Genomic DNA, 25,668 nt, shown 5'->3' on the forward strand with positions numbered 1-25,668 from the left:
AAAACCCTATAAGACCACACAAGAGTATAATTAATGTATTTATTAAGAATTTGCAAAAGATTACATATATAGAAATTGTGCAAGACAGGGAATAAAATCTACCTCACTAGAACCTAAAATATTTAGCAGGTTTGGGCTAACTAATAATTCAGATGTTACCTTGTCAAGTCAAACCACAAAGTCCAAACAGAACAGATCCCCAAGGCCAGTAAACATCCAACTGCTGGTCCAAAATTGTCCAGAGTTGACACCCCAAACTAGATGCCAGTTAAAGAGCACAATGGTTAAAGTCAAGAATGCCAAGGGCAAAATGCTAACTCAAAATCCCACTGTTATCTCATGTCACCTGTAACATGGAGTGATCCTACAGGGTGATCAGGTTGTTGCTAAGACATGTGACTGTGCCTCTCTGCAGCTGAGATGTGTGCTGATCAGAGCAACTAGCCCCCATCTGAGCTCTAATGAGATAGAATGCAGACAGAGGACAAACCTCCTTCTTTGGTTGTCCTTTATGATCTCATCCACACCTAGGTTCTGCAAGCATCATATCTAAGCTTATTTCTCTGGGAACAGCTAGCTCCAAGTTACTCTAAGTTTCTCAGAGTTTTCTTTAGTGGCCTTACTAGGCCAAGAAGCCTGAATCAAAATTTATCCAAGAAACAGGCAAAGATTAAGCCAGTTTCTTGACATAGGCAGTCTGAATTTGCAGAAGAGTGAGCTTTTTTCCATCATTGCCTTGATAATGAGGAATGTGTTCCTGCATCTATTTGTCCACACACACCCACATACATGTGATGAACAAATTTTCTTGTTCCTTTTTGAGCTTCTTTTGAAAAATCATTAGGCTTGATTTATGTTCTTAACGTAGTAAGCCCTTCTTCTTGTGGCTATACGTATCTATTCACTAGCCCCAGGGGTGCCCCCCTGAGTACATTCAAAGTGCAAAACAGTACCACAAAGGTTAACCTTTTTAACCTTTTTAATATATACCAGGGCCCCATAGGCTGCATTGCAAGTGTTATGATTAGAGATGGCCATGAACAGTAATACGAACAAAAAAAAGCCACGAACAGCCCAATCCGCTGTTCACGAACAAGCTGTTCATGAGGCCCCATTCTAAATGAACAGGAGGTCCTTGCAAGCCTCATTTGTTGCAGTTTGTTGCTGCTCATCAAGCCAGACAGTCTGGCACCTGCAATGAATTCCCTTGGCAACTTAGGCAGGGATTGTCTGAACTCCTGCTGTTGCCCTGGAAATCCCAATCTAAGCCCAATTTAGCTTGCTGGCAGGTCTTCCTTTCAAGTGTGGAGCTCCAAATTTGTTACAAGGGAGCAAAGACCAGGGGGGAGGGGGCTCCCAGCTCTGACTTTGCAGACAGTGGAGAGACAGTTGCTGTTGGCATTTTGCATTGGAGCTTGAATTTTCTTTGTGTGTGGTGGGATAGGGATCTGGGCCAAGCTATTATTTATTTTTGGTACCTTTCCTGCTGCCTGCTTGTTCTACCAAGGGGCAGTGGTTCTTTTGGGGATTTGGACACAATAAGCTCTCAGATGTTGAGGGAAGAAAGTTTATTACACACGTAAAACAGTATAAAGAAAGTCAGTGCTCAGTGAGATAATATACAAAATACAAGACAAACCGCCTATAGACTAGGAAGAACAACAAAAGAGAAGAGAAAGATAGCACCCATGCTTCCATGCTCTTGTACAATTTCTGGGAGCCCGCTGCCAGTAAAGAGTGAACTCCTGCTGGCTCGATATTGCACAGCACTCTCTGCAGTGAAGCCCATGCCGAGGCTCTGATTCTTGTTGGCTCTGCCTCAGATTTATATACATGAAAGTGTCCATAGGCTCACCTAGTCCTGTCACCCTCCCTAACAAAGGCTGATTAAAGGGAAGGATGATTGATCAGAGGACCAATTCTAAGGAATGCAGTCAGTGTCAAGCTGGCCTTGGTGATTTAAGCTTAACTGATAAGGCCAAGCACCTGGCACTTATCCAAGGCCTGATTGCCTAGTCCTTCCCTAATCAAGATATACACTTTTTGAGGTCAGAGCTTACCTCAGCAAGAATCAGCACCAGCTGGCAAGAGCCTGCATCAGCAAAAATCAGCATCAGGCACATCCTAGGAGGCACATACAGGCCAAAGATAGCTCTCTTTAGGCAAGATGGATGGACTATAGGACCACTATCTCCTCAGAATACACCCTTCTTCCGCAATTTCCACTACACTGCTCAGGTAAGGTTTCTGGGAGTGATGCGGTAGGGATCTACAGGTTCTTCTAAGATAAATAAGTCATCTGCAAATGCTTGCAGCTTATGTTTATGGCCTTTGACCAATGCTCCTTTAATTGTGGGATCTTTTCTAATGGCTCTTGTCAATACTTCCAGCATAAGAATAAATATTAATGGTGAGAGAGGACAGCCCTGTCTTGTCCCTTTTTCTATCCATATAGCATCTGTTAAATCATCATTGATAACTATTTTTTGATTCTTTTATATAGCTTCAATAGCTTTTATAAATCCCGTTCCAAAGTCCATTTCTTTCATCTGTTCAATAAAGAATTACCAATTGACATTATCAAAAGCTTTTTCAACATCCAAAAATACCATAGCCATGAGACTGATGGGGTGGATAAATATCCAAGGGGAGACAGGACTCCGGGTACTAGGAGATTAATGTGGGGTAGGTTTCCATGATAGAGATGTTTTATCTGCAAGGGATAAACATTTTGAATAAGCAACATGAATAGCGTCATTTGGATTATGGTTGATTATGTGCCATCAAGTCACTTACAACTTATGCCAACACTATGAACTAACGACCTCCAAAACATTCTATTATTAATATCCTTGCTCAGATTTTGCAAACTGGAGGCTGTGGCTTCCTTTACCAAGTCTAGCCATCTTATTTTGGGTTTTCCTCTTTTACCACTGCCTTATATACTACTATCCTACTGCCTATTATCCTATCTTTTCCTACTGCCTTCTTTCCTACTATTATTGTATGATAGATCAAGCTGGATAGCCATATTATTCTGTAGCAATAGAAAAGAGCAAGAGTCTAGTAGCACCTATAAGACTAACAAAAACAGTGGTAGGATATGAGCTTTCTTGAGTCACAGATCACTTCTTCATATACACCTAGAACATGAGTAGACATGGGCATGAACCAGAAAAAAAACAAACCATGGGGTTCATGGTTCGTGGGGTTTCCATAAACCACGAACTGGCACGGAACTGACGCAGTTACGAACCGGTTCATGGGGTTTATATGCCCCTTTCTGGCAGGGAAAGGGGCATTTAATCATTTAAAGGGCCCTTTCCTGTCACTTGAAAGAGGTAGGACCCTTTAAACTATCAGCTGGCAGGCAGCAGGGGGGATCCCCCGCTCGCTGACTGTCAGCTGATAGTTTAAAGGGACCTGTTGCTTGCAAGCAGCAGGGCCCTTTAAACGGTCCAACCACCAGCCCCCAGCCCCCCAGCCCCAGCCCCTCATCCCCCCCAAGCCCCATTCCCCCCACTTACCTTCCCTTGGATGCTGGGGTGGTGGAGGCCTCCTTTGCTGCCCGCGCAGGGCAGCAGAGGAGGCCAAAAAGACCCCCCTCCGCTACCTGCCAGCTGATAGTTTAAAGGGACCTGCCACTTGCAAGTGGCAGGAAAAGTTTAAATGGCCATTTCCCCTGGGGAAATGGCCATTTAAACTGGCCCTTTAATATGAACCAAACAACCCAGTAGTCCAGTTCGTGGAAGTTTGTGGAAACCAGCTTCCACAAACCCTGGTTTGCGACCCCCGAACCGGGCTGGTTCGTGGGTTTTTTAGGTTCATACTTAGGTTCATGCCCATCTCTAAACATGAGTCCATCTGTCCTTATATCTTCGAGAGTGAATGATTACAGAAGCTGAATGACAATAGTCAGTGAATGACAATAACAGGTGTGCGCTCCAGTGGGCCTGGCTCAGATTGAACTGCCTGTGCAGCTGCAGGAGGTGTTTGAGTCAGCTGCAGGGCTAGGGGTTGCTGCCCAGGGTTGGGCATCTTCTTCTACAATATACAAAGAGGAAATTAATTCATGCCATCCAAAGAGGCTAAAGACATCCCAGGCAGCAGACAGGGTGGGAATAACAGAAAAGTGGCCTTCTCTACTCAATGCCAGCATTCAGATTACTTACATGGGACTCAGTTTTTGTGTCAGTGTACTTGGTTTATTCTGAGTTGAGAAAGATATTTGATCCCTGCTCTATAACTGATACAATTGCTGTTTTGACTGCCCAAGATTTGCTGGTGTGGGTTGGGGGATTAGGTCTAGCAGAACATAAAAATGTGTGCTGTACCATTCCAATAAAAAGGAGAGGAAGTATTCAGTGGTACATAAGATATATTGTTATTTGTGAGCTGGCTGGACTATTGCCCTAGTACTATTGTCTGCTAATAATATAGATGCTTAGAATGAATGGTCAGTGAAAAAGAGCAAAACAACCCTACACACAACATCATTTCTACAGTAAATGGAACCGAAGGGTCCCGAGACAATTTCAAAATTTGCCAATGTTGATCTCTATCTCCCTATCAAGTGCCAAGCTATGCAAAGATTCATATGGGGATTTGAATTATCTTCGATTATTTTATCTATTATGGTGATTCCCAATCACAGTGCATAGCCGTAAGGGCCAAAGGGTTGCATCTAGTTTCCCCAGCTTTCAGATCATTAATCATTGTCAGTTGCTGGTAACTCATTTTCCAAGTGCTTGGAGACCTAATTCAGATCAGCACCATGGTTCAGCGAGGAGAAGATACTTTAGACTCTTTCAGAGCCATTTTACTGATTGTCATGAGTAGGTACACCCTCTGGTCCCCGTCCTGGGTGCTGCTAACCCTACCCTGGGTTCTAAGCACCCTCTTAGATGGATAAACCTCACCTGTTTCACATGAGACCCCCCCCCCCCCCGGTCTCTAGGTTTCTAGTCTGGAGGATCTTGCACACAACAGTCAGACACTCGAGACACAGACAAAATAGTTATTTATTAGGTCAAGAGAGGGTTTAGAAAAACAACAGAGGCCACTCTCAAGACAAGAGCAATGGCAAGAAAAAATAAAATTAGTCTAACTTCGCCTAAAAACATCTAGACAAGTGATTACTAAACCAGCGTGCTCTCCATGGTTCGGCTTTGCTTGCTTGCCTTTTTCTCACCCACACCAGCCTTTATTTTAGCCAGGAGGAGGAGCCACCTAATCTAAGCACAACATCAGGTGCATTCAATTAGCTGAACTATTCGCTGTTCTAGACACTGATCCAAAATATCTCTGAGGGGCACTCCTTTCCCCATTGGGTGGCTTCATGTGTTCAAACTTCCCCTCTGAACCATGGTCCCCATCTTTCTTAGGCATTTGCATGCATTGGACATGTGTGTTTCCAAAAGCTGATGTATGCATGGATGGTCTGAAAGTGGGGTCAGGGAACTCAGACTAAAGTCCTGAACATTTATAATGTCTATTAGCAACAAAGCCCATTGTGGGGAAAAATACAATGGACAAAATACAAAGGGGAGGGCGGGCGGGCAGGCATTTGCTCCTCCTCCATTATCAATTACAGCTGGTGAAGGAGGGGGGTGGGCATTGTCATCTGCTCCATGCCTGATCTGCCTGATCTTTGCCATGTGAAGGGGTGATGGGCTCTGAGCCTGATCCCAGCTGGGTGAAGGGGGTGGGGGGTGGGCATTGCCATCTGCTCCCCATTGGGTGAACGGAGGAACTGGCATTACCTCCTGCTCTGTGCCTGATCCTGACAGGTGAAGGTGGGTGGCGGGCTTTACTACCTGCTCTGCTCCTGCTCCCAGCTGGGTGAAGGGGGTGCAGGCATTGCCACCTTCTCTGCTCCTGATGCTGGCAGGTTGAAAGGGGGGGCAGGCATTGCTACATGCTTGGCTCCAGACTCCAGCAGGGTGAAGACAGGGTGGGCATTGCTGCCTGCTCAGTGGCTAAATCTGGTAGGTTGAAGAAAGCAGGCATTGCCCCCTGCTCTGCTCCTTATCCCAGCTGGGTGAAGGGGAAAAGGGCATTGCCTCCTGCTCTACGCCTGATCCCAGCCAGGTGAAGGTGCGAAGTGGGCATTGCCACCTGCTCCGCTGCTAATACCAGCTGGGTTAAGGCAGGAGCGGGCATTGCCACCTGTTCCACTCCTAATACCAGCTGGGTTAAGGTGGAGGATGGTTATTGCCACCTGCTCCGTTCCTAATACCAGATGGGTTAAGGCGGGAGGGGGCATTGTCACCTGCTCCACTCCTGATCCCAGCTGGGTTAAGGTGGGGGGGTTGGCATTGCCACTTGCTCCACTGCTAATAACTGCTGGCTTAAGGCAGTGGGTGGGCAAAGCCACCTGCTCTGCTTCTGATCCCAGCTGGGTGAAGGGGGGGCACTGCCGCCTTCTCTGCTCCTATAACAGCTTTGTTAAGGTGGGAGGGAAAATTCCACTTCCTTAGCTCCTAATACCAGCTGGGTTAAGGCAGAAGGTTGGCATTGCCATCTGTTCTACTCCTAATACCAGCTGAGTTAAGGTGGGGATGGGCATTGCCATCTGCTCTGCTCCTAATAAGAGCTGGTTTAAGACAGGGGGCACGCATTGCCACCTTCTCCGCTCCTAATACCAACTTTGTTAATGCAGGGTGATGCCATTGCCACCTGCTCCACTCCTGATCCAAAATGGGTGATAGCGGGGGGTGGGCATTGCCACCTGCTCCACCACTAATACCAGCTGGGTTAAGGTGGAGGATGGGCATTGCCACGTGCTCTGCTACTAATAAGAACTGGTTTAAGGCAGGGGGCATGCATTGCCACCTGCTCCACTCTTGATCCCAGCTGCTGAAGGGGAGTTAGGCATTGCCACCTGCTCTGCTCCTAATACCAAATGGGTTACAGTGGGGGTGGGCATTGCCATGTGCTCTGCTTCTAATACCATCTTGGTTAAGTTGTGGGGTGGGCATTGCCAACTGCTCTGCTCCTGATCCTAACTGACTCAAAGGGCATTGCCACCTGTTCCGCTGCTGATACCAGCTGGGTTAGGCATTGCCACCTGCTCTGCTCCTAATACCAGCTGAGTTAAGGCAGAGAGAGGGCATTTCCACCTGCTCCGCTTCTAATACCAACTGGGTTAAGGTGGGGAGTGGGCCTTGCCACCTTCTCCGCTCTGAACACCTGCTGGGTTAAGGCAGGGAGAGTGCATTGCCACCTGGGTTAAGGCAGGGGGTGGGCCTTGCCACCTGCTCCGCTCCTAATACTAACTGTGTTAAAGCGGGGCAAGGCCATTGCCACCTTCTCTGCTCCTAATACCAGCTGGGTTAAGGTGGGGATGGGCATTGCCATCTGCTCCACTCCTAATAAGAGCTGGTTTAAGGCAGGGGGCATGCATTGCCCCCTGCTCCACTCTTGATCCCAGCTGCTGAAGGGGAGGTGGGCATTGCCACCTTCTCCACTCCTAATACCAACTGGGTTAAGGCAGGAGTGGGCATTTCCACCTGCACTGCTTCTAATACCAGCTTGGTTAAGTTGCAGGGTGGGCGTTGCCAACTGCTCTGCTCCTGATCCCAACTGATTCAAAGGAGAGCGGGCATTGCCACCCGCTCCGCTGCTGATACCAGCTGTGTTAGGCATTGCCACCTGCTCTGTTTCTAATACCAGCTGGGTTAAGGCGGGGAGAGGGCATGGCCACCTGCTCCGCTTCTAATACCAACTGGGTTAAGGTGGGGGGTGGGCCTTGCCACCTGCTCCACTCCTAATACCAGCTGGGTTAAGGCAGGGTGAGGCCATTGTCACCTGCTCCACTCCTAATACCTGCTGGGTGAAGGCGGAAGGCGGGCATTGTCACCTGCTCCCATCCTGATCCTGGCCTGGGCTTCCCACTGTGGCATATTTTCTGGAGGGACATGGTGCCTTGCCTAGGCTTCCCTCCATGGCAGCGCCCTCTGGTGGCACACCAGGATATAAAGTGAGTTGTCTGAAATATGCTTACTCAATTATATAGTAAGATTAGGAGTGTTCGTCCTGAAATTCCCATACTGAATATATACCTAAGAAATGCTTTTTTTTGGATCATTCTGTATATTTAGGAAGGAAATAAACAAAATTATGGAACTAGAATTATGGAGGAGGGAAATTTACTTGGAATAGGAGATCTTTCTGGGGATCTGGAGAAGGAGTTTTTGGAGCACAAAAAATCAAATTTGCAAGGAACAAAGTGCTCCCTCTCACCTAAGGGCTCCCCCAGTTTAAAAGGATTGGACAAAGGGCTCTGATTTTACACCTGAACAAAGGGGCTCCCAGTCATCCTGGTCTCCATTGTTTCTTATGGAGGAAAATACCACACTCACTCCAGGACAAGGATGCCAACAATATCCAAACATAACCAATGTCAAACCTAAGAACCCATACAGAACAAGTCAGTCCAGAGAATACACATAAAACAAATGTCAATCTAAAGAATCCAGACAGAGCCAAGTTTGCCATACATGCCTAGCAAAATAGGAGATTCTAAGGAGGCACTTTGTTCACGGTTCTGTATATTCAGACCCTTTTGTCCAATTCTCTTCCAACTTATACATAGATCCCTGCAAATGTGAGTATAATTTACTTTAAAACACTTGCTCCAGACCTGCAGAAAGATCCTCTATTCCCCCATAGGAAACAACAGACTCCAACATCCAGAATTCTGGGGAAATAAATAAATAAACCTAAACCCATACCAAGATACCTGAAAGTTCAGCATTATGTTATCAGTACTCTACCAAAAAGCAGAATCTGAATTTTATTGAATAATGCAAATAAATAGTTTGGCCCTAAGATGGCATATGTGAGTGAGAGAAAGGTTAGTTTTGTCTCTTTCTGTTTGCGTTAGTGTTCAATATTTTCACAAAGCATTTTTTAAAGGTGTCTTACTTTTTCACTAAAGATTAGCCCCCTTGTATATAACTTCTGTGTCTCTAGTATCAAACACAGACAGAAATCTCCAAACGAGTTGCAGCATATAACTCCTGAAAAGGAAATAGCTATGGATCAGTGCATGCAGGCCAGTTAGTATATTTAATCTTGGTAGAATTGCTGTTATTTTTCTAGCTCAGACCTTTTGTCATATAAAAAGATAGATTCTGGCATGATTTTGTAGAACTGATGTGTGTGTTTTTTTTAAAAAAATCTTCCTCTCCCACTTATTTTGGTGAACTGATACTTGAAAGTTACTACTTCATTGATCAGAAACTCTGAGAAATTACTGACCCCTAAGTGGCATCGTTTTCAGTAACTGCCTTTTTCGAGACTTCCGCAGAGAACATGGTCCGGGAAAGAAAAATGGTCAATGTGGCAAGCTTAAATCCAGTGGCACTCTTAAATGTTCTGAGCCCATAACCTAAACCAAAGCCTATAAGATTATTGTTTTAAAAATTTGAATGTATCCACTTCAGCATTAATCAGATAACTGCTTTGAATTCACAACGGTAACACTTGAGAATGAATGACGTTCTTTAAGGATGCATTTACATTTATCTGACCAAATTCATGCAGACTCAGCCATCTGCAGAGGAGCTTGGCTCAGCTGCACTTTATCTTTCATTCTCTTTTATTTTTTTTCCCCAGTGCAAAAGAATAGGGATGGCAGGAGAAGAATATATAAGGGATCCCCACTGAGATTCAGCTCTATAAATTATGTATTATGCAGACACTACTCTGCTGCTGATTCTATCTGATCCCCAATTCTCAATCCCTTGTTTTTGCTTCTATAAATAGCCATGCCCAGATTTTCAGCTGTAAAGTGATGAAGACAAAACCAAAAACACTTTTTGCTTAATAACTTGTGCTAGCAAGATTTTTTTTTTTATACTGTCATGTCCTCAGGGCTCATGAATACAAACAATGATGTATGGCTGATAAGATGGGGAAAATGAGGGAATAACTGCTTATTTTTTTAAAGCTTTATTTTTTTCAAACAATTGTTTTGAACCTAATCAGTTGTATTTTATGTCAATTCACAGTTTTTAAAAATAACACATCCTGTCTTTTCCCCCCTAGACCCCAATGCTTTGGCTGGACAGACCGGACCGGACCATGCTCTTATAGGAGGCATAGTGGCTGTAGTTGTCTTTGTCACGCTATGTTCTATAATTCTGCTTGGTCGATATCTGGCAAGACATAAAGGTAGGCTAGATTTAATCGAAGTGCAGTCACCTTTTACAGCAATACTTCCTAGTGATTAGCTTTTGCCTGCCACACTTTTTCTCTTTCCTTCACCCCAGGAAAACTCAGCTCAGATGATGTAGCCTCAGGTTTTTAGCAAGGTCCTGGATTTTACCCAATTTTACAGTTGGATTAACTGTGGCAAAATAATGTCTAGCAATTTGCCCAAGGTCATGCAGGGAATCAGTGACTCAGGGAATCAGACAGTTGGGTTACTATGCTATGCCACGCAGCAGACCTAGATGGCTTTTTTAGTTTAACACGTTTGTTAGTTCATTATTCTGTTTTTGTATAAAGGCAGATGAGCAGAGGAAAAACAGATATAAACCGTTGGTTAAAGGTCACAATAGGAAAAATACTGAGGATTAAATTCTAGTTTTGTTCAAATTTGGGTTAAAAAAACTTGCCAGACAAGCAGATGGAATGGGTGAAGTCCAGACTATTTAAAATGATGTGTTAAAGTTTTATCACCAAGAAGGAATGCTACCAAAGTTCCTCTCATCCAAATTTCCGCCTGAATTTTGGAGTTCCAACTTTTATATCTGAAGCTGAATTAATGTATTTGAAAGTTTCCATTGTTCTGTATTTTCCCCCTAACATTTTGTTCAGAGGCCTATATGTAACATTTTGCAACAACTTTTACTCCCATCAGCAGTTTTATGTCCTTTCTCTTTTATTTATTTATTTATTTTATTATTTATTTGATTTGATTTATACCCCATCCTCCCCACAAATGGGTTCTGGGCAGCTAACAACATTTATAAAACACAGTGAATTAATCACAAAACCATAAAATCAATAATAATCTTTAAAAAGTCATTAAAGTAGTCCAGGCGCAGGCTATTTAAATAAATATTTGGGAGTAGAGATGGGCACGAACCGCATTACGAACTTCAAAAACCCATGAAATTGGCGATCGCGCGATCACAATCCGGCGGTTTGTGATTGTCCACGGCAAACGAACCAGCGTTTGGAAGAGGCCTGGTTCAGTGCGTTTAGCCGTGGTTCGGGAAGCCAGACAGTCAGGCGCCATCAATCAATTCCCTTGCTAACGGAGCCGGGGGAATGCCTGAACTCTGTCTGCACTCCTTCTGTCGCCCTGTAAACCTGAATGGAAGCCCAGCTTACCTTGATCAGCAGGGCTTCAACCATGGAGCTGCAAAGTGGGTACAAGTTGGAAGAAGACACCCGGAGGGGGGAGGGGGGTGTTCTTTAACCATTGGCACTCCAATCTCATCCCTGCAAACCCTGATAGGCAGCTCTGATGGCCAAACTCCTGCATTTCTCAATGAGTCCTCAGCTTATAAATAGCAGTGGGCTCCCAGGCTGGGTTTCACTTTCAGCTAGCAGTGGAGTGTGACAGAGCTGCTGCTTGCTACTTGCTAGCCTTTGAGGAGAGAGAGACAGTATAATTGAGCTTGGATTTTGGGGATAGGCATCTATCTCCTCTGGTTCCAGGGCTGCTGCCTGGCTCTGGGGCCAAGCTCAGTGGGCACCTCAGCTGAGGGCTCACATTGATTATTGATCAGTGCCTGATCGGGCCAGGTCTGTGGGAGTGGTGGGCTAGGGCTCTAGTCCCTCCTTCCCTCTGGTGCCAGGGCTGCTGCCAGGCCCTGGGGCCAAGCTCGGTGGGCACCTCGGCTGAGGGCTCCCATTAGTGCTTGATCTGGTCAGGATTGTGGCTGAGGGTTCACATTACTGCCACAGACCTGTGCAGATCTGTACAGGTCTGTGGGAGTGGTGGGCTAGGGCTCTAGTCCCTCCCTCCCTCTAGTGCCAGGGCTGCTGCCAGGCCCTGGGGCCAAGCTCGGTGGGCACCTCAACTGAGGATTCACATTAGTGCCTGATCTGGTCAGGATTGTGGGAGTGGTGGGCTAGGGCTCTAGTCCCTCCCTCCCTCTGGTGCCAGGACTGCTGCCAGGCCCTGGGGCCAAGCTTGGTGGGCACCTTTGCTGAGGGCTCACATTAATGCCTGATCTGGTCAGGATTGTGGGAGTGGTGGGCTAGGGCTCTAGTCCCTCCATCCCTCTGGTGCCAGGGCTGCTGCCAGGCCCTGGGGCCAAGCTCAGTGGGCACCTCGGCTGAGGGTTCACAGTGTCATCTCCTTTCTTCTCTTCAATTGTTGGTTGCTGGCACTATGAGGCTTCGGGTGGGGGACAAGAGTGGTCGTGGGGGGAAGTGCAGAGATTGTCCCGGTTGCAGCACGGGAAGCAGTGCTGTGCAGGACTCTGGAGCAGCAGAGACTCCTGCTCCCCAAAAATCACCAGTTGCAGCTGTGGAGGAGGCCAAAGAGCTCTTGCTGGTGGCAGTAGAGGAACTCCTGAAAATTTTGGGGGAGGAAGAGGCCAAGGGATCCTTGGAGGAATGGTTGGGGTTCGAGGAAACATCCAGCTCATCCCCATCCCAAACTACCAGTGGTGCTGTCCCTGCATACAGTCCACCCATCACTCTGCCTTCCATTGCCAGCTCCATGTCACAGCCAGCAGCAACCCTTCATCCTCCCTTCCCTGGAACCGTTAGTGGGCCATGTTTCAACCTCAATGTTTGGAGGCACTTTTAGTCTCTTCCTGCTGACCCCTGCGTGGTGCAGTGCTGTGTGTGTGAGGGCCTGGTGTGCAGGGGCAATGACCCGAAGTACCTGTCATCAACGGCCCTGACTCAGCACCTGAAGAGGCACCACCCGAGCCTGTGGTCTCCGTCCTCAGCCAGCGAAACATCCATCGGGGGGAGACCAAGGGCCACCAGCTCGTCTGATCCGGGATCGATAGGAGGGTCTCTGGAATGCACCCCAAGCAAGAAGGCTTGCCCTGAGGGTGCAGCTGGTGGGAGCAGAAGGGTCAGGCAGGCCGCCCTGGGGGAAGTTCCATTGGGGTCGGGGGTGGTACCACTGAAAAGGGTGAGGTCAAGGGCTCAGGAGGCGGGCATTTGTGTGGTGGCAGAGCGGTCCAGAGATAGGGGATAGGGGGATAGAGATTTCCAGAGATAGGGGGCAGGAGAGAAGGAACTGGGCAGCGGCGAGGGGCAGGTGGTGGAGGAGGGGGAGAGGGAGGAGGTGGGAAGAGAGTCACACCAGAAAAGAGCCACCCCAATAGCCACATTCGATCTCTGGGCCTCGTCGGTGGGCTGCGTGGTTGGCCACTGCACAGCGGGCGCGTCCCTCTCAGTGGAGGACTCAGCGGGGCCATGGTGCACGAGTACCTTTCTGAGCCCACCGACCCCCCCCCATGCCAACCCATTGCAGTGTTGAGCGAAGAAATCTGACCGATGGCCAGACCTGTCCATCATCGCTACCAACATCCTGTCCTGCCCTCCCACCAGCGTGCAGAGCAAGAGGGTGTTCTCCCACCTGGGAGACCTCCTCCGTCCCCACTGTGCGCGTCTGCACCCAGACCTGGTGGACATGTTGACCTTCATCAAGGTGAACCTCAACCTACTGTGGCACCCTCCCCTGGACCTGGACCTACCCAGGCTCTGAGCCACCCTGGGGTTGTAGCTGGCCCAGCTCGTCCACAGCGGGCTGAAACCTCCCTCAGTTCTTGAGGCTGCTTCCATGGCTGGTGGCCCTTTGCCCTCCTCTCCCAGACAAGTTTCCATTCCCTCTTTCAACCTCTCCCTCTCCGGATGCTGCCCAAATGACCCCTCCCCACAATGTGTCCTGCCCATCCCATCCTTCTTGTGAAAGCAGGAAGGTGGGTGTTTTCTGATGCTCCCTTTTTGGGCACGTAGGGTAGCTCTGGAGCTGTGGCACATATGGTTGCACAGCACGGAACCCACTATCCTAGGCTCCTAATGAGCATGGTGGGAATGGACCCCTCGACTCATCTCCTGTCCATGAAGGCGGAGAGGTGAGTGATGTTGGCAACTGCGACACAGGAGGGGCGGACAAGCCTCTGCCACAGCAGCCTGTGCAATTCGACACGGTGGCTGTTTGGGGCCTCCTGGTTGTCCTCTCCCAGACAAGTTCCCGTTCCCTCTTCACATCTCTTTCTCTCTGGATCTGCTCAGATGCCTCCCAACCTCTCCTGTCTTTCCCATCCCGTCCTTTCCACGAAGGCAGGAAGGTGTGGTGCTGCCAGATGCTGCTGCTTTTGGCCATGAGGAACAGCTCTGCTGCTGTTGCCGATGTGAGAGTGGCACCGCACGGTACCCCCATCCATGGCACCTGGTGTCCCCTCTGAGCAGGGGGAATGGGTCCCTCCCACCCTTTCTATGAGGGCAGGAAGGTGGGTGCTATCTGCTGCCGCTGCTTTGGTCCCCGAGGGGCAGCTCAGACACATTTGCTGAGCTGACAGGTTTGAGCAGCACAGTGCATCCCTATCCATGCGCACCTGCTGTCCTCTCTGTGCATGGGGGGAATGGGACCCACAACCAATCACTTGTCCTTTCCGCGAAGGCAGGAAGGTGGTAGAGGTCTGCCGCTGCTGCTTTTGGACATGAGGGGCAGCTCAGGAGCTGTTGCTAGTGTTAGTGTGGCACCGCACGATACCCCCCCCCTTTCCGTGGGCACCTGCTGCCCCTGCTGAGCAGGGGGGAATGGGTCCCTTGCCCTCACACCCTTTCCATGAAGACTGTACGGTGGGTGCTCTATGATGCTTTGGCTTTGGGCCACAAGGGACAGATCAACTACTGTTGCACATAAAATTGTACGTCATGGTGGCCCCTGCCAACAGCAGTGGCTGTCCCCTCTGGGCAGGGGTGAATGGGTAATGCCGCTACGACCAATCATGTCCTTTCCGCGAAGGCAGGAAGGTGTGGTGCAGTGAGCTGATGCCGCTTTCTGCCACGAGGAGCAGGTCTGCTGCTGTTGCTGGTGTTAGCATGGCACTGCATGGTACCCCCCCTTTCCATGGGCACCTGCTGCCCCCTCTGAGCAAGGGGGAATGCGTCCCTCGCCCTCACACCCTTTCCGTGAAGGCCAAACGATGGGTGCTGTACAATGATTCAACTTTTGGCCATGAGGGACAGATCAACTGCTGTTGCACATAAAATTGCACAGCACGGTGACCCCTACCAACAGCAGCAGAGGTCCCCTCTGGGCAGGGGTGAATGAGTAATGCTGTCACGACCAGTCACGTCCTTTCTGCGAAGGTAGGAAGATGAGTGATGCTGGCAACAGCCTCCACTGTGACACAGGGGGAGCGGACAAGCCTCTGCCACAGCTGTCTGTGGTCTCCTTCAGGGTGGATGTGGGGTCCCTCCATCCTGTTCCCGCTGTGCAGTGCAGCCAGGAAGCCTCCGGCTCGGCCCTCCTCTCCCACACAAGTACACGGTCCCTCTTCTCACCTCGCCCTCTCCAGAACACTCAGTCCCTTCCCAACGACCTTTCCGGTCCTGTCCTATTCCATCCTTTCCACAAAGGCAAGAAGGTGGTTGATGCTGCCTGCTGCCGCAGAGTTCCTCAGTGGGATCCTCGGAGGAGGCCTAACAGCTGTTGGGATCTTCTGACTTCATGGACCCTCTTTCGACCTGTCCCTCTCTGGAGCACTCCGACCCCTCCAAATGACATCTCTCTCTCCTGTACTTTCAGCGAAGGCAGGAAGATGGGTGCTGTTGGCTGCTGCCACAGATTAGCTCAGTGGGAGCTTTGGAGGAGGCTTCACGGCTGTTGGTGGATCTTCCCACTTCCCCTCCAAATGACATCTCCTCTCCCTCCTGTCCTTTCCAACAAGGCAGGAAGGTGGGTGCTGTCGGCTGCTGCCACACTGTTCCTCAGTGGGACCCTCGGGTGAAGACCCGTGGTTGCTGGGGGATCAGGCCCCCGTCCGAATGACATGTCCTCTCCATCCCATGCTGGGAATGCCAGCACGCTCCTCTTTGGCCTGGCAGGTGGGCACATGGGGGTGTCTCCGGCGAGCAGCCAGACCCCCGCCCCCTAAAGGGGAGGTGGCTCGTTGCCACCTCCCCATGCCCACTAGGCCCGGTGGCCACCGTCATCACCCTCCTTCCAGCCTGTGCCAGGATTACCAGCACACTCCACTTTGCAGGGGGATCTTCCCACTTACCCCTCCAAACGATATCTCCTCTCACTCCCATCCTTTCTGGCAAGGCAGGAAGGTAGGTACTGTTGGCTACCACCACAGAGTAGCTCAGTGGGAGCTTCGGAGGAGGCTTCATGGCTGTTGGTGGATCTTCCCACTTCCCCTCCAAATGACATCTCCTCTCCCTCCCATCCTTTCTGGCAAGGCAGGAAGGTGGGTGCTGTTGGCTGCCGCCGCACTGTTCCTCAGTGGGTCCCTCGGGACCTTTCCCACCCACACCGGGAATACCAGCACGCTCCTCTTTGGCCTGGCAGGTGGGCACATGGGGGTGCTGCCAGTGAGTGGCCAGACCCCCTGCCCCCTAAAGGGAGGTGGCTCATCGCTGCCTCTTCGTGCCTGCCAGGCCCGGCGGACACCGTCAGAACTCACCTTCTGTACACTAGGCCAATGTCAACCGGTGGCTCTAATTGTATCGAGTGGGAGTTTCCTGGGGGCCTTGGATTGGAGAGGGTATAACTCCAAGATCCGTTTTGCAATCTTGTCCAATGTATTGTCGAAGGCTTTCACGGCCGCAGAACGATGGTTGTTGTGGGTTTTCCGGGCTGTATTGCCGTGGTCTTGGCATTGTAGTTCCTGACGTTTCGCCAGCAGCTGTGGCTGGCATCTTCAGAGGTGTAGCACCAAAAGACAGAGATCTCTCAGTGTCACAGTGTGGAAAAGGTGTTGGCAGGTCATTTATATCTACTCAGGAGGGGTGGGGTTGAGCTGAGTCATCCTGTAAGAGTTTCCCAGGGTGTGGAATGCTAATGGCGGGAGGCTTCACTGTATCCTGAGGAGGTTCTTTTGCATATGGATTGGTGCTTGATGTGCTAATCTTCTCCCCGCAGGGCTATTGTCGGGTGTAGAATGTTTTGTTAGCCTGGTGTTTTTCAGAACTGGAAACCATGCTCTGTTCATTCTTAAGGTTTCTTCTTTCCTGTTGAAGTTTTGCTTATGCTTGTGAATTTCAATGGCTTCCCTGTGCAGTCTGACAAATTAGTTGGAAGTGTTGTCCAGTATTTTGGTGTCCTGGAATAAGATACTGTGCCCTGTTTGTGTTAGGCTATGTTCAGCCACTGCTTGTGAATTTCAATGGCTTCCCTGTGCAGTCTGACAAAGTTTGAATCATCTCAACAACATCCACCTGAACATACAATTCACAATGGAGAAAGAAATCGAGGGAAAACTCCCATTCCTGGATACCTTGGTCATCCGCAAAGCAAACTTTCAGTTAGGTCACAAGCTCTACAGGAAACCAACTCACACTGATCGGTACTTACACAAAAACTCCAATCACCACCCCTGACAGGAAAGAGGCATAATGAAAACATTAGTGGATCGTGCAAGACGGATATGTGAGCCGCACTTTCTCAATGAGGTAATTAATCATCTAAACCACGCACTTCAGGCAAATGGCTACTCCAGAAATGAAATCTGAAGAGCAATCAAACCCAGGATGAATCAAACAACCAAGGAAAAACAGTCTCCTACAGGAAAAGTGTTTTTGCCATATATCAAAGGAATTACTGATCAGATGGGAAAGCTTATGAAAAAGCATAACCTTCAAGCAGTATTCAGACCCACCCAAAAAATACAACAGATGCTACGATCAGCAAAAGACAGTAGAGACCCCCTCACCTCTGCAGGAGTATACCGTATACCCTGCAGCTGTGGACAAGTGTACATCGGGATCACAAATCGTAGCATCCAGACAAGAATAAAAGAACATGAAAGACACTGCAGACTTGGACAACCTGAAAAATCAGCAGTGGCTGAACATAGCCTAACACAAACAGGGCACAGTATCTTATTCCAGGACACCAAAATACTGGACAACACTTCCAACTAATTTGTCAGACTGCACAGGGAAGCCATTGAAATTCACAAGCATAAGCAAAACTTCAACAGGAAAGAAGAAACCTTAAGAATGAACAGAGCATGGTTTCCAGTTCTGAAAAACACCAGGCTAACAAAACATTCTATCCCCAACAATAGCCCTGCAGAGAAGATTAGCACATCAAGTACCAATCCATATGCAAAAGAACCTGCTCAGGATACAGTGAAGCCTCCCGCCATTAGCATTCCACACCCTGGGAAACTCTTACAGGATGACTCAGCTCAACCCCACCCCTCCTGAGTAGATATAAATGACCTGCCAACACCTTTTCCACACTGTGACACTGAGAGATCTCTGTCTTTTGGTGCTACACCTCTGAAGATGCCAGCCACAGCTGCTGGCGAAACGTCAGGAACTACAATGCCAAGACCACGGCAATACAGCCCGGAAAACCCACAACAACCAATCTTGTCCAAACTTGGGTGATGGCTGTAGGAGAGCCTGCAAAACACTCCCCGGGACTATGGGCTTTCTAAGTGCCACGGGAGCCGTTCTGCGCCCCATGAACCGCGAACCGCGAACTGGTTCGGCAACGGAAAATGTTCATTGTGATTCGTGACCTCGGGATTGTTGTCGGCACTGAACCATGAACTGCAGAATCATTATATTTTTTTGGTTCGTGCCCATGTCTATTTGGGAGTCAGTATATGGGCATAGTAGATGGGCATAGTGGATGGCCTAGGGCAGCCCCAGAAAAAGTGGTGGTCTTAGATGGAAGAAGGGGGACATCCACTGGCACTCAGCCAAAGACCCAGCAGAACATCTCCATTTTACAGGCCCTGCAGAACTGTAACATGTCCCACAGGACCCAGATCTCCAGTAGGAGAGCATTCCACCAGGCCGGGGCCAGGGCAGAAAAAGCCCTGGCCCTGGTTGAGGCCAGACGGATGTCCTTTGGGCCAGGGGCCACCAGGAGTTTCTTGTCTGCTGAACGCAATGGACATATATTACCAGTGCTCAAATAAGCATTAGTACAAATCTGGGAAAAAAGCCCTGAATCATTATGTACTTATAAGTGTGACTGTATGAAGATTTTTGTGTGTGTGGTGTTTTACTGTTATGCACATGCATCAGTACATGCATCAGTAAAACATCATGCAATAAATGTCCTAATGAAGTATAGAATGCATTAATAACATTTTACATTGGAAATGTAGATACAGGTAAAATGCAAATATGCACTGAGTCAAACTGTGCGCCTTCCAATTCTGGAATTAATTTTACAGTTGTGTGCATTTAACTGGAATTTGAGAGATATAAAATATGGTTCATAGTGACATTCTGGGACAATGAAATGGGAGGGAGTCTGTTCATCCTTATCACTGTATAGGTTTTAACCTATAGTGGCAAAAATAATATATTTTATTGTATATTCAACAACACTCAACAACCCATAAACTGTTAATCAGATAGATATTGTTTTAAAGATGTCTGGTATTTTAAGAATAAGTAGCCACTTCTCATTTTCATCTGATCCAGAACATACATTTTTTTCTGGGGAAAGTGGTGGGAGAACTCTCATCCAGGGCAACTCCTGGGAGGAAGCGGCACGTCTCTAACTACATGTGCGGGACTGCACGATGACATCACTTCCAGAAAGTGACGTCATCACACAGGCCGTGGCTGCCTGGGAGTGCTCCTGTGCTCCATGGAGGGGGTCCAATTTGGCCCGGATGAGGCTAAGTTCAGCCTGGATTGGGCCAGAATCAGCCCAGAATGGGCTGCTCTGCCTTGGGAGAGCACTCCCCCACCTGGCAGTTGCCAGATCTGGGGCACTTCAGGCCAAAATTGGGCCAAAATGGGTTCAAAATGGCCTGGATAACCCTGAAACAGGCTGCTGTCACACGAGCAAGGACTCCCCCGCCTGGCAGTGGCCTGCTCCTAGCCATTTTGGGACCAATCCTGGCCATTTTAGGACCAATCCTGGCCATTTTGGGCCTGAATTGGGCCCAAAAATGCAGGAAGGGGCCCCAAATGGCCAGGATTGGGCTGCTACTGGGGGGGGGGAGTGTTCCACCACCCAGCAGAGACCCGGTCCTGGCCCGATCCTGGCTGTTTTGGGCCTGCAATGGGCCCCAATGGCCCCCAAAAGGCACGGATTGGGGCTAAAACGGCCTGGAACAGGCTGCTGCCAGGAGGATGAACCCTCCCCCACCTGGCAACGGCCTGATTCTGGCCCCGATCCGGGCCATTTCTGCCTCCATCCCGGCCGTTTCAGGCCCTAAATGGGCCCCAAATGACCAAAACGGCTCAGATCAGGGCTGAAATAGCCTGGAACCCTCCCCCTCCTGGCACTGGCCTGATCCTAGCCATTTCAGGCCCAATCTGGGCCATTTCAGCCCCAATTCTGGCTGTTTCGGGCCCTAAATGGGCCCCAAATGGCCAAAACGGCCTGGATTGGGGCCGAAATGGCCTGGAACAGGCCACTGCCAGGTGAGGGAACGCTCCCCCACCCGGCAGCAGCTCGATCCAGTCTGTTTTGGGCCCAATCCTGGCCCAAACAGGCCCTAAATGGCCCAAACAGGCCATTTTAAAAATATCCAAGTGACACCAGTCACATGGGTATCTTAAAGAGGTGCTGGAATGCTGTTCTGGGGAGTTCTGGTTCAACAAAAAGTCCTGCATTTGATCTAGGTTTGCAAAGAATGCTTGTTCAACTATCTTTTAATCTAATGAGTAAGCTTACAAAGAAAGGGAACAAGTAATTTGAGATCTCTAGTGAAAACTTAACAGTTGTGTTATATTCTTCTTTGAGAGGAAAACAAACATTGCCCAAGTTCCAAAATAAGCAACACTTTTCACTAAGTGAACATTAGCTGTTTCCAACATCACTGACTATTATGAACATTTTACTGCATGGACTGCACTAGCAGCTAACAAATAGAAAATGCCTACTGCGGTGCCAGGCTAACAGAACAAAACCAGGAGGTTGCAGAGGCACTGCAGGTGGATATGTTGGCACAAATATGTCAGGGCTGTGTTTCAGGTATCACAATATTCCCAGGGCAAGTTTCAATGACAGCAGTGGATTAACCTAACGTAACTATTGTAAAGCATAATTCAACCAATGTTAAGCACCTTTAAGTCTCTCAATAGAAAAAAGTTGCCTGCATTTAGTGTTCTTGCATTGAAATTAATTGGCATAAAATGCTAGCTTTGAAATTATAAGGTATATTACTTGGTTGAATTTGAGAGGCCAGAAATATTTCTGACTTTGTCAGAAAGCAGCAAAATAATTAGGAGTCTTTCCCCAGACATTTATTGTTAATGAATTTGTAGCAGCAACAAGTTCTAGGTGGCCTTTCTATGCTCGTGGTTTGTATTTGTAACCTTAAAGGGCTGTGGATCACAATTACTGATTTCCCAAACTGGAGGATCAGGCATACTGTTCATCCTATATCATTGTGCAACATTTACACTACACCTCATTAGGACCAATTAGTCCTCTGTAATAGAACCACATTTGAAAAAAAAGCACTCCAAGGTATCAAAACACTAACATTGTCTTGTTTCCCACAGGAACATATTTAACAAATGAAGCTAAAGGAGCTGAAGATGCACCTGATGCAGATACAGCCATTATCAATGCAGAAGGCAGCCAAGTCAACGCAGAAGAGAAGAAGGAATATTTCATATAGATGCAGACTTAGGCTCTCTGAGTATTAGTCACCAGGCTGACTGCTGGAGAAAACTGGCTCCCATCTTCAGCATTCTTTTCTCCCATCCTTTTGCTACCTTTAGTAATGTAAACAACAGCTTTCAGTAGCCAGTTTATGCCAACAATCAGCTGTGGACAGCATTTTTCTTTAATTATGGCACCATTCATAATGCAGGACATTTCTTACGGCCTAAATGTCATATCCGTTGCTCTCTTAACATACAGTGCTTGAATATACAGCCTTAACAATGTTAATCATCTTCTCAGTTCATGTTGTTCAGTTTTTTCTATATATTTTTAAATGGTATACAGAGTTTCTTTTTTTCCATTGTTTTTTCCCCAAGGTCCTTACCAGTATTTCACCAATCATTGTCATAGCAAAATGTTTTTTAGGTGAGGACCCATATGTACTTACGAAAAGCATTACAATGAAGATTAGAGGTTTACAAAGAATGTTTTATATATGTCTATAATTCAAAATCAGCCTAGTTTTGAAATATTATGCCCTAGAAAACACCAATGGAGAGCATTCTAGCATAGTTTCTTGTGTGTTTGTTTGGAAATGATAGTGAGTGGGGTGTGAACCAACCTTTTTGTTTAACAGAACATTGGTACTAAAGTTCCACCAGGATAGTAACCACACCATGCAGTCTATCTGTACAAAATCTGAAGAGCTGACTTGCATAGTTCCATTTTGAAAACATTTGTCCAGCTCTTTTACTACTTTTAGGGTTCTTAGGACTTCTATATCTATTACTATCATTTCTGTTTTCATTTTAATTTATTTGCTTCACATGGGCTCACCTGCCTACTCAAATTTGATGTGTTCATGGGGCACAACTACAAGGCATTTTAGTATCTGTATATAGTGCATATAATAAACCAATTAAACATTATTTGATACATATTTAACTTTGGGGCTGTAGGTAAGTCAGTCACAAGTAAGCATTTTCTAATGTCCATTATATCCCTTTAGATATGACTTAAATTAATATTCTGAGTAGATAACATGTATTAGTACTTTTTGTCTGTATGTCCTAGCACTGTTCAGCAGCAGACTTTTTCTAGTTCCAGTTAATTTTTCTTTGTTATACAATGGAAGCACAATGTTATATGGAAAGGTAGTTTTAAGCTAACAACCAGTGCACAGCCTCAGGTTTTAAATTACAACCACATTAATGATTAATGGTTAAGTTGCTAAAATTTTCAATTTATAATTTGGCAGTTCCAGAGCTGCTTATCTATGTTGGATTTGCCAAAACACAAACAAACAAAAATGTTACAACAAAAGCTCTATGTTTTGTGTATATGGTAAATGGACTAATTCTTTATATTAAATTCCTGTCTATGCATTTTGTGAGGTACAAACTTATGTCACGTTGAATGATAGAGAATTTCTGCCATGCTTTTAGCTCTACAGTAAAGACCTCTCTGAGATCATTCCCAAACTGTGGGGCAAAAATGACAGTTTAAAAAACACCCCTCAGGATTTAAACATACCATAATGTAATACGATTGGCTTGATTTCTTTCCCCTCAAAATAAAAACATTACCAGATGAGCTCTTCCCTATTGGTTCCATGTTAGAAGATTAAAATCAGCAGAGACTTTCATCTCCTAAGTGCTGCACCTTAGAAAAAGGAATATTTCTATATGGATGCTATTACTGGTGAAGTCTAAAAGCATAATGGCCTATTGTAAAGAATTATCTCCGGGGATTTATTTTTTGTGTGGGGGAGGGAATGAGGGAGGGTAGCATTTGATTATGGCATCACGTGTCGCAGTAAATGGAAATCAAAGGTGCTGTGTCAGATTATTTATCAGAAGAGTATACACCTTTTAAGGACAATAGTAGAGTTTTTAAATTGTTTATTGTTGAGGGAAAATATTTGCCATGTTAATTTCTACAAAAAAAGAATTGAGAGACCATCAATCAAGCAGCACTTTTTCAAAGTATACAGAACATAAATAATATGATGTGGTTGAGTGTTAACATAATAAATCATATACAGTATGACATTTTAAAGAAATACGTCTGCATTGATGTGATTGCATGCTTGTTTTTACAGTTCACTCCAAATCGTCTGTGGAAAAAAATGCAATAATATGCTAATCTAGTTATGATAGTTTGAGAGAATCAGGTAGGGACTTCTAAACACATTGAGGGTAGTATAGGTTTACAACGTAGTCATGTCTTTCAAAGAATACTTTAAAAAACTAAAAAAGGAATAAAGTTTACTACTAGGAAGGAAAAGTATTTGTCACAGCAGTAAGCTGTAACTACTATTTCAAAAGCTGATTTGTGGAATTAATGTCCAGGCTAGCAAAGCACTTAATGGTGCTTAAGTGCCTTGCTGCAGTAAGATTCTGTTTACCGAAACTCCAGTGTCCATTAGTGCTGTGTTAATATTTACACCATTATATGTTCTTTCTAAAGTCCATTTTGCTTAGATTATATAGAACTTCTGCTTACATTATCCATCTGCTTGTCACTGTGTGATGTGAGATTTTCAGACATTTGAACATCTTTAGATGTAAGCCATTCTAAAGCATATTGTCAGTATAGCATAAGGAAAACATTGGAATTTGCAATAGTAGATAGGAATTGGACTGTTAACCTTTTCTTCTCTGCTCATTTGTAGTAGAATCTTTGTTTTGAGGTTTTTCTGCCTTGCACCTTGGTATGTAATTTAGAACAGGCCAAAAGTATGACAAAAGAAAATGCAGTGTTAAGTGAATGGGTAATTCTGGGCTGCCAGCTCTTACCATCACCTGCACTCAGTTAAATCAGAGGTTCTCAAATGTTTTCTTAGTTAGTAAGTAACATTTTATTTTTGTAGCCATAGGCCATAATATGCCAACATATACACAAACATAACCACAATGAAAGGGTTAAAATGTAATTACATTTTTACATAATAGGGTAAAAGTTAAAAATTTAAAACTAAATTTTTAAGAAATAAATACAGCAAAATGATACATAAAAACTATGAAAAAACATGGAATTACAGTTTGTCTAAAATTCTTGCAGCCAGCAAAACCTAATTTCTTCCATATATTTATTGATAAAAAATAAAAGTAACAGGATAGCATCAGCCAATAAAAACTTGATACATTCCTCATCGGAACTGTAAACATTTACCAGAAGTTGATTCAGCAGTTTATTTCGAATGGCCCCATAGAAAGAGCAATGGATAATAATGCTGCTTTCTAAATGATAATTTTGATAAAGGAACTCTAAGTTTGATATAAAACTCATGGACATTAAAGCCTTCTAGAGTCACATTTTTTCTACACATCAACTGTGATTTTAACATAAGCTTTAGTTATTATACTGGTATATTTTCAGTACTGATTATTAATTTCATTAATAAAGAACTGGGTTTTTCCCCATGGATCTGTAATGTCAGCAATAATGTGATGAAGATTCTTTGCACCAGTTACCCTGAATTCATGGGGATATTGTTGTTGTACCTAAGCAGATCTCCATTACTTCTGTTCCCTGATTCAGTGCCTTTTGACCATTGGAGACTGGGAAGAGTCTGTGGGAGATCAACTGAGGAAAGGGGAATAGATCATGTACTTGCTTTCAGGGTAGTTTTCATCCAGTCTGGGCAGTACCTAGTTTTTACTACAGTGGAGACATGTAATCTCTCCTTCTTGGTTAACCTCTGGATAGCAACATACCACAAACTTTTATTTATTCAGGGAATGGAGGCTTACCTTTTTACTGATTTGTGTATACAGCATTGTCTGAATTAGGTTTTAAACACACACACACATACCATACACACAAGCATACACACACTTTCAAGGTTTTGCACAATATATATAGTCAATGTTGTCTGGTAAGTTTTCCTTTTAGATTCTACAACGGGC

At 46.3% G+C, this 25,668-nt stretch overlaps 1 protein-coding gene across 3 annotated transcripts in view; it reads left to right on the forward strand.

The window, feature by feature from the left end:
* Positions 1 to 23,819, forward strand: part of CADM2 (cell adhesion molecule 2) — an 864,141-nt gene extending 840,322 nt beyond the window's left edge. For all 3 annotated transcript variants that reach the window (XM_054973275.1, XM_054973277.1, XM_054973276.1), the window contains 2 exons: positions 10,054 to 10,179; positions 21,652 to 23,819. In XM_054973275.1, the coding sequence (XP_054829250.1) occupies positions 10,054 to 10,179; positions 21,652 to 21,770 (245 nt within the window). In that variant the 3' untranslated portion in view covers positions 21,771 to 23,819. The remainder of the gene's footprint in view (positions 1 to 10,053; positions 10,180 to 21,651) is intronic.
* The last annotated feature ends 1,849 nt before the right edge of the window (positions 23,820 to 25,668 follow it).

Source organism: Eublepharis macularius, chromosome 3 (genome assembly GCF_028583425.1).
Source record: "Eublepharis macularius isolate TG4126 chromosome 3, MPM_Emac_v1.0, whole genome shotgun sequence".
Taxonomy (NCBI): domain Eukaryota; kingdom Metazoa; phylum Chordata; class Lepidosauria; order Squamata; family Eublepharidae; genus Eublepharis; species Eublepharis macularius.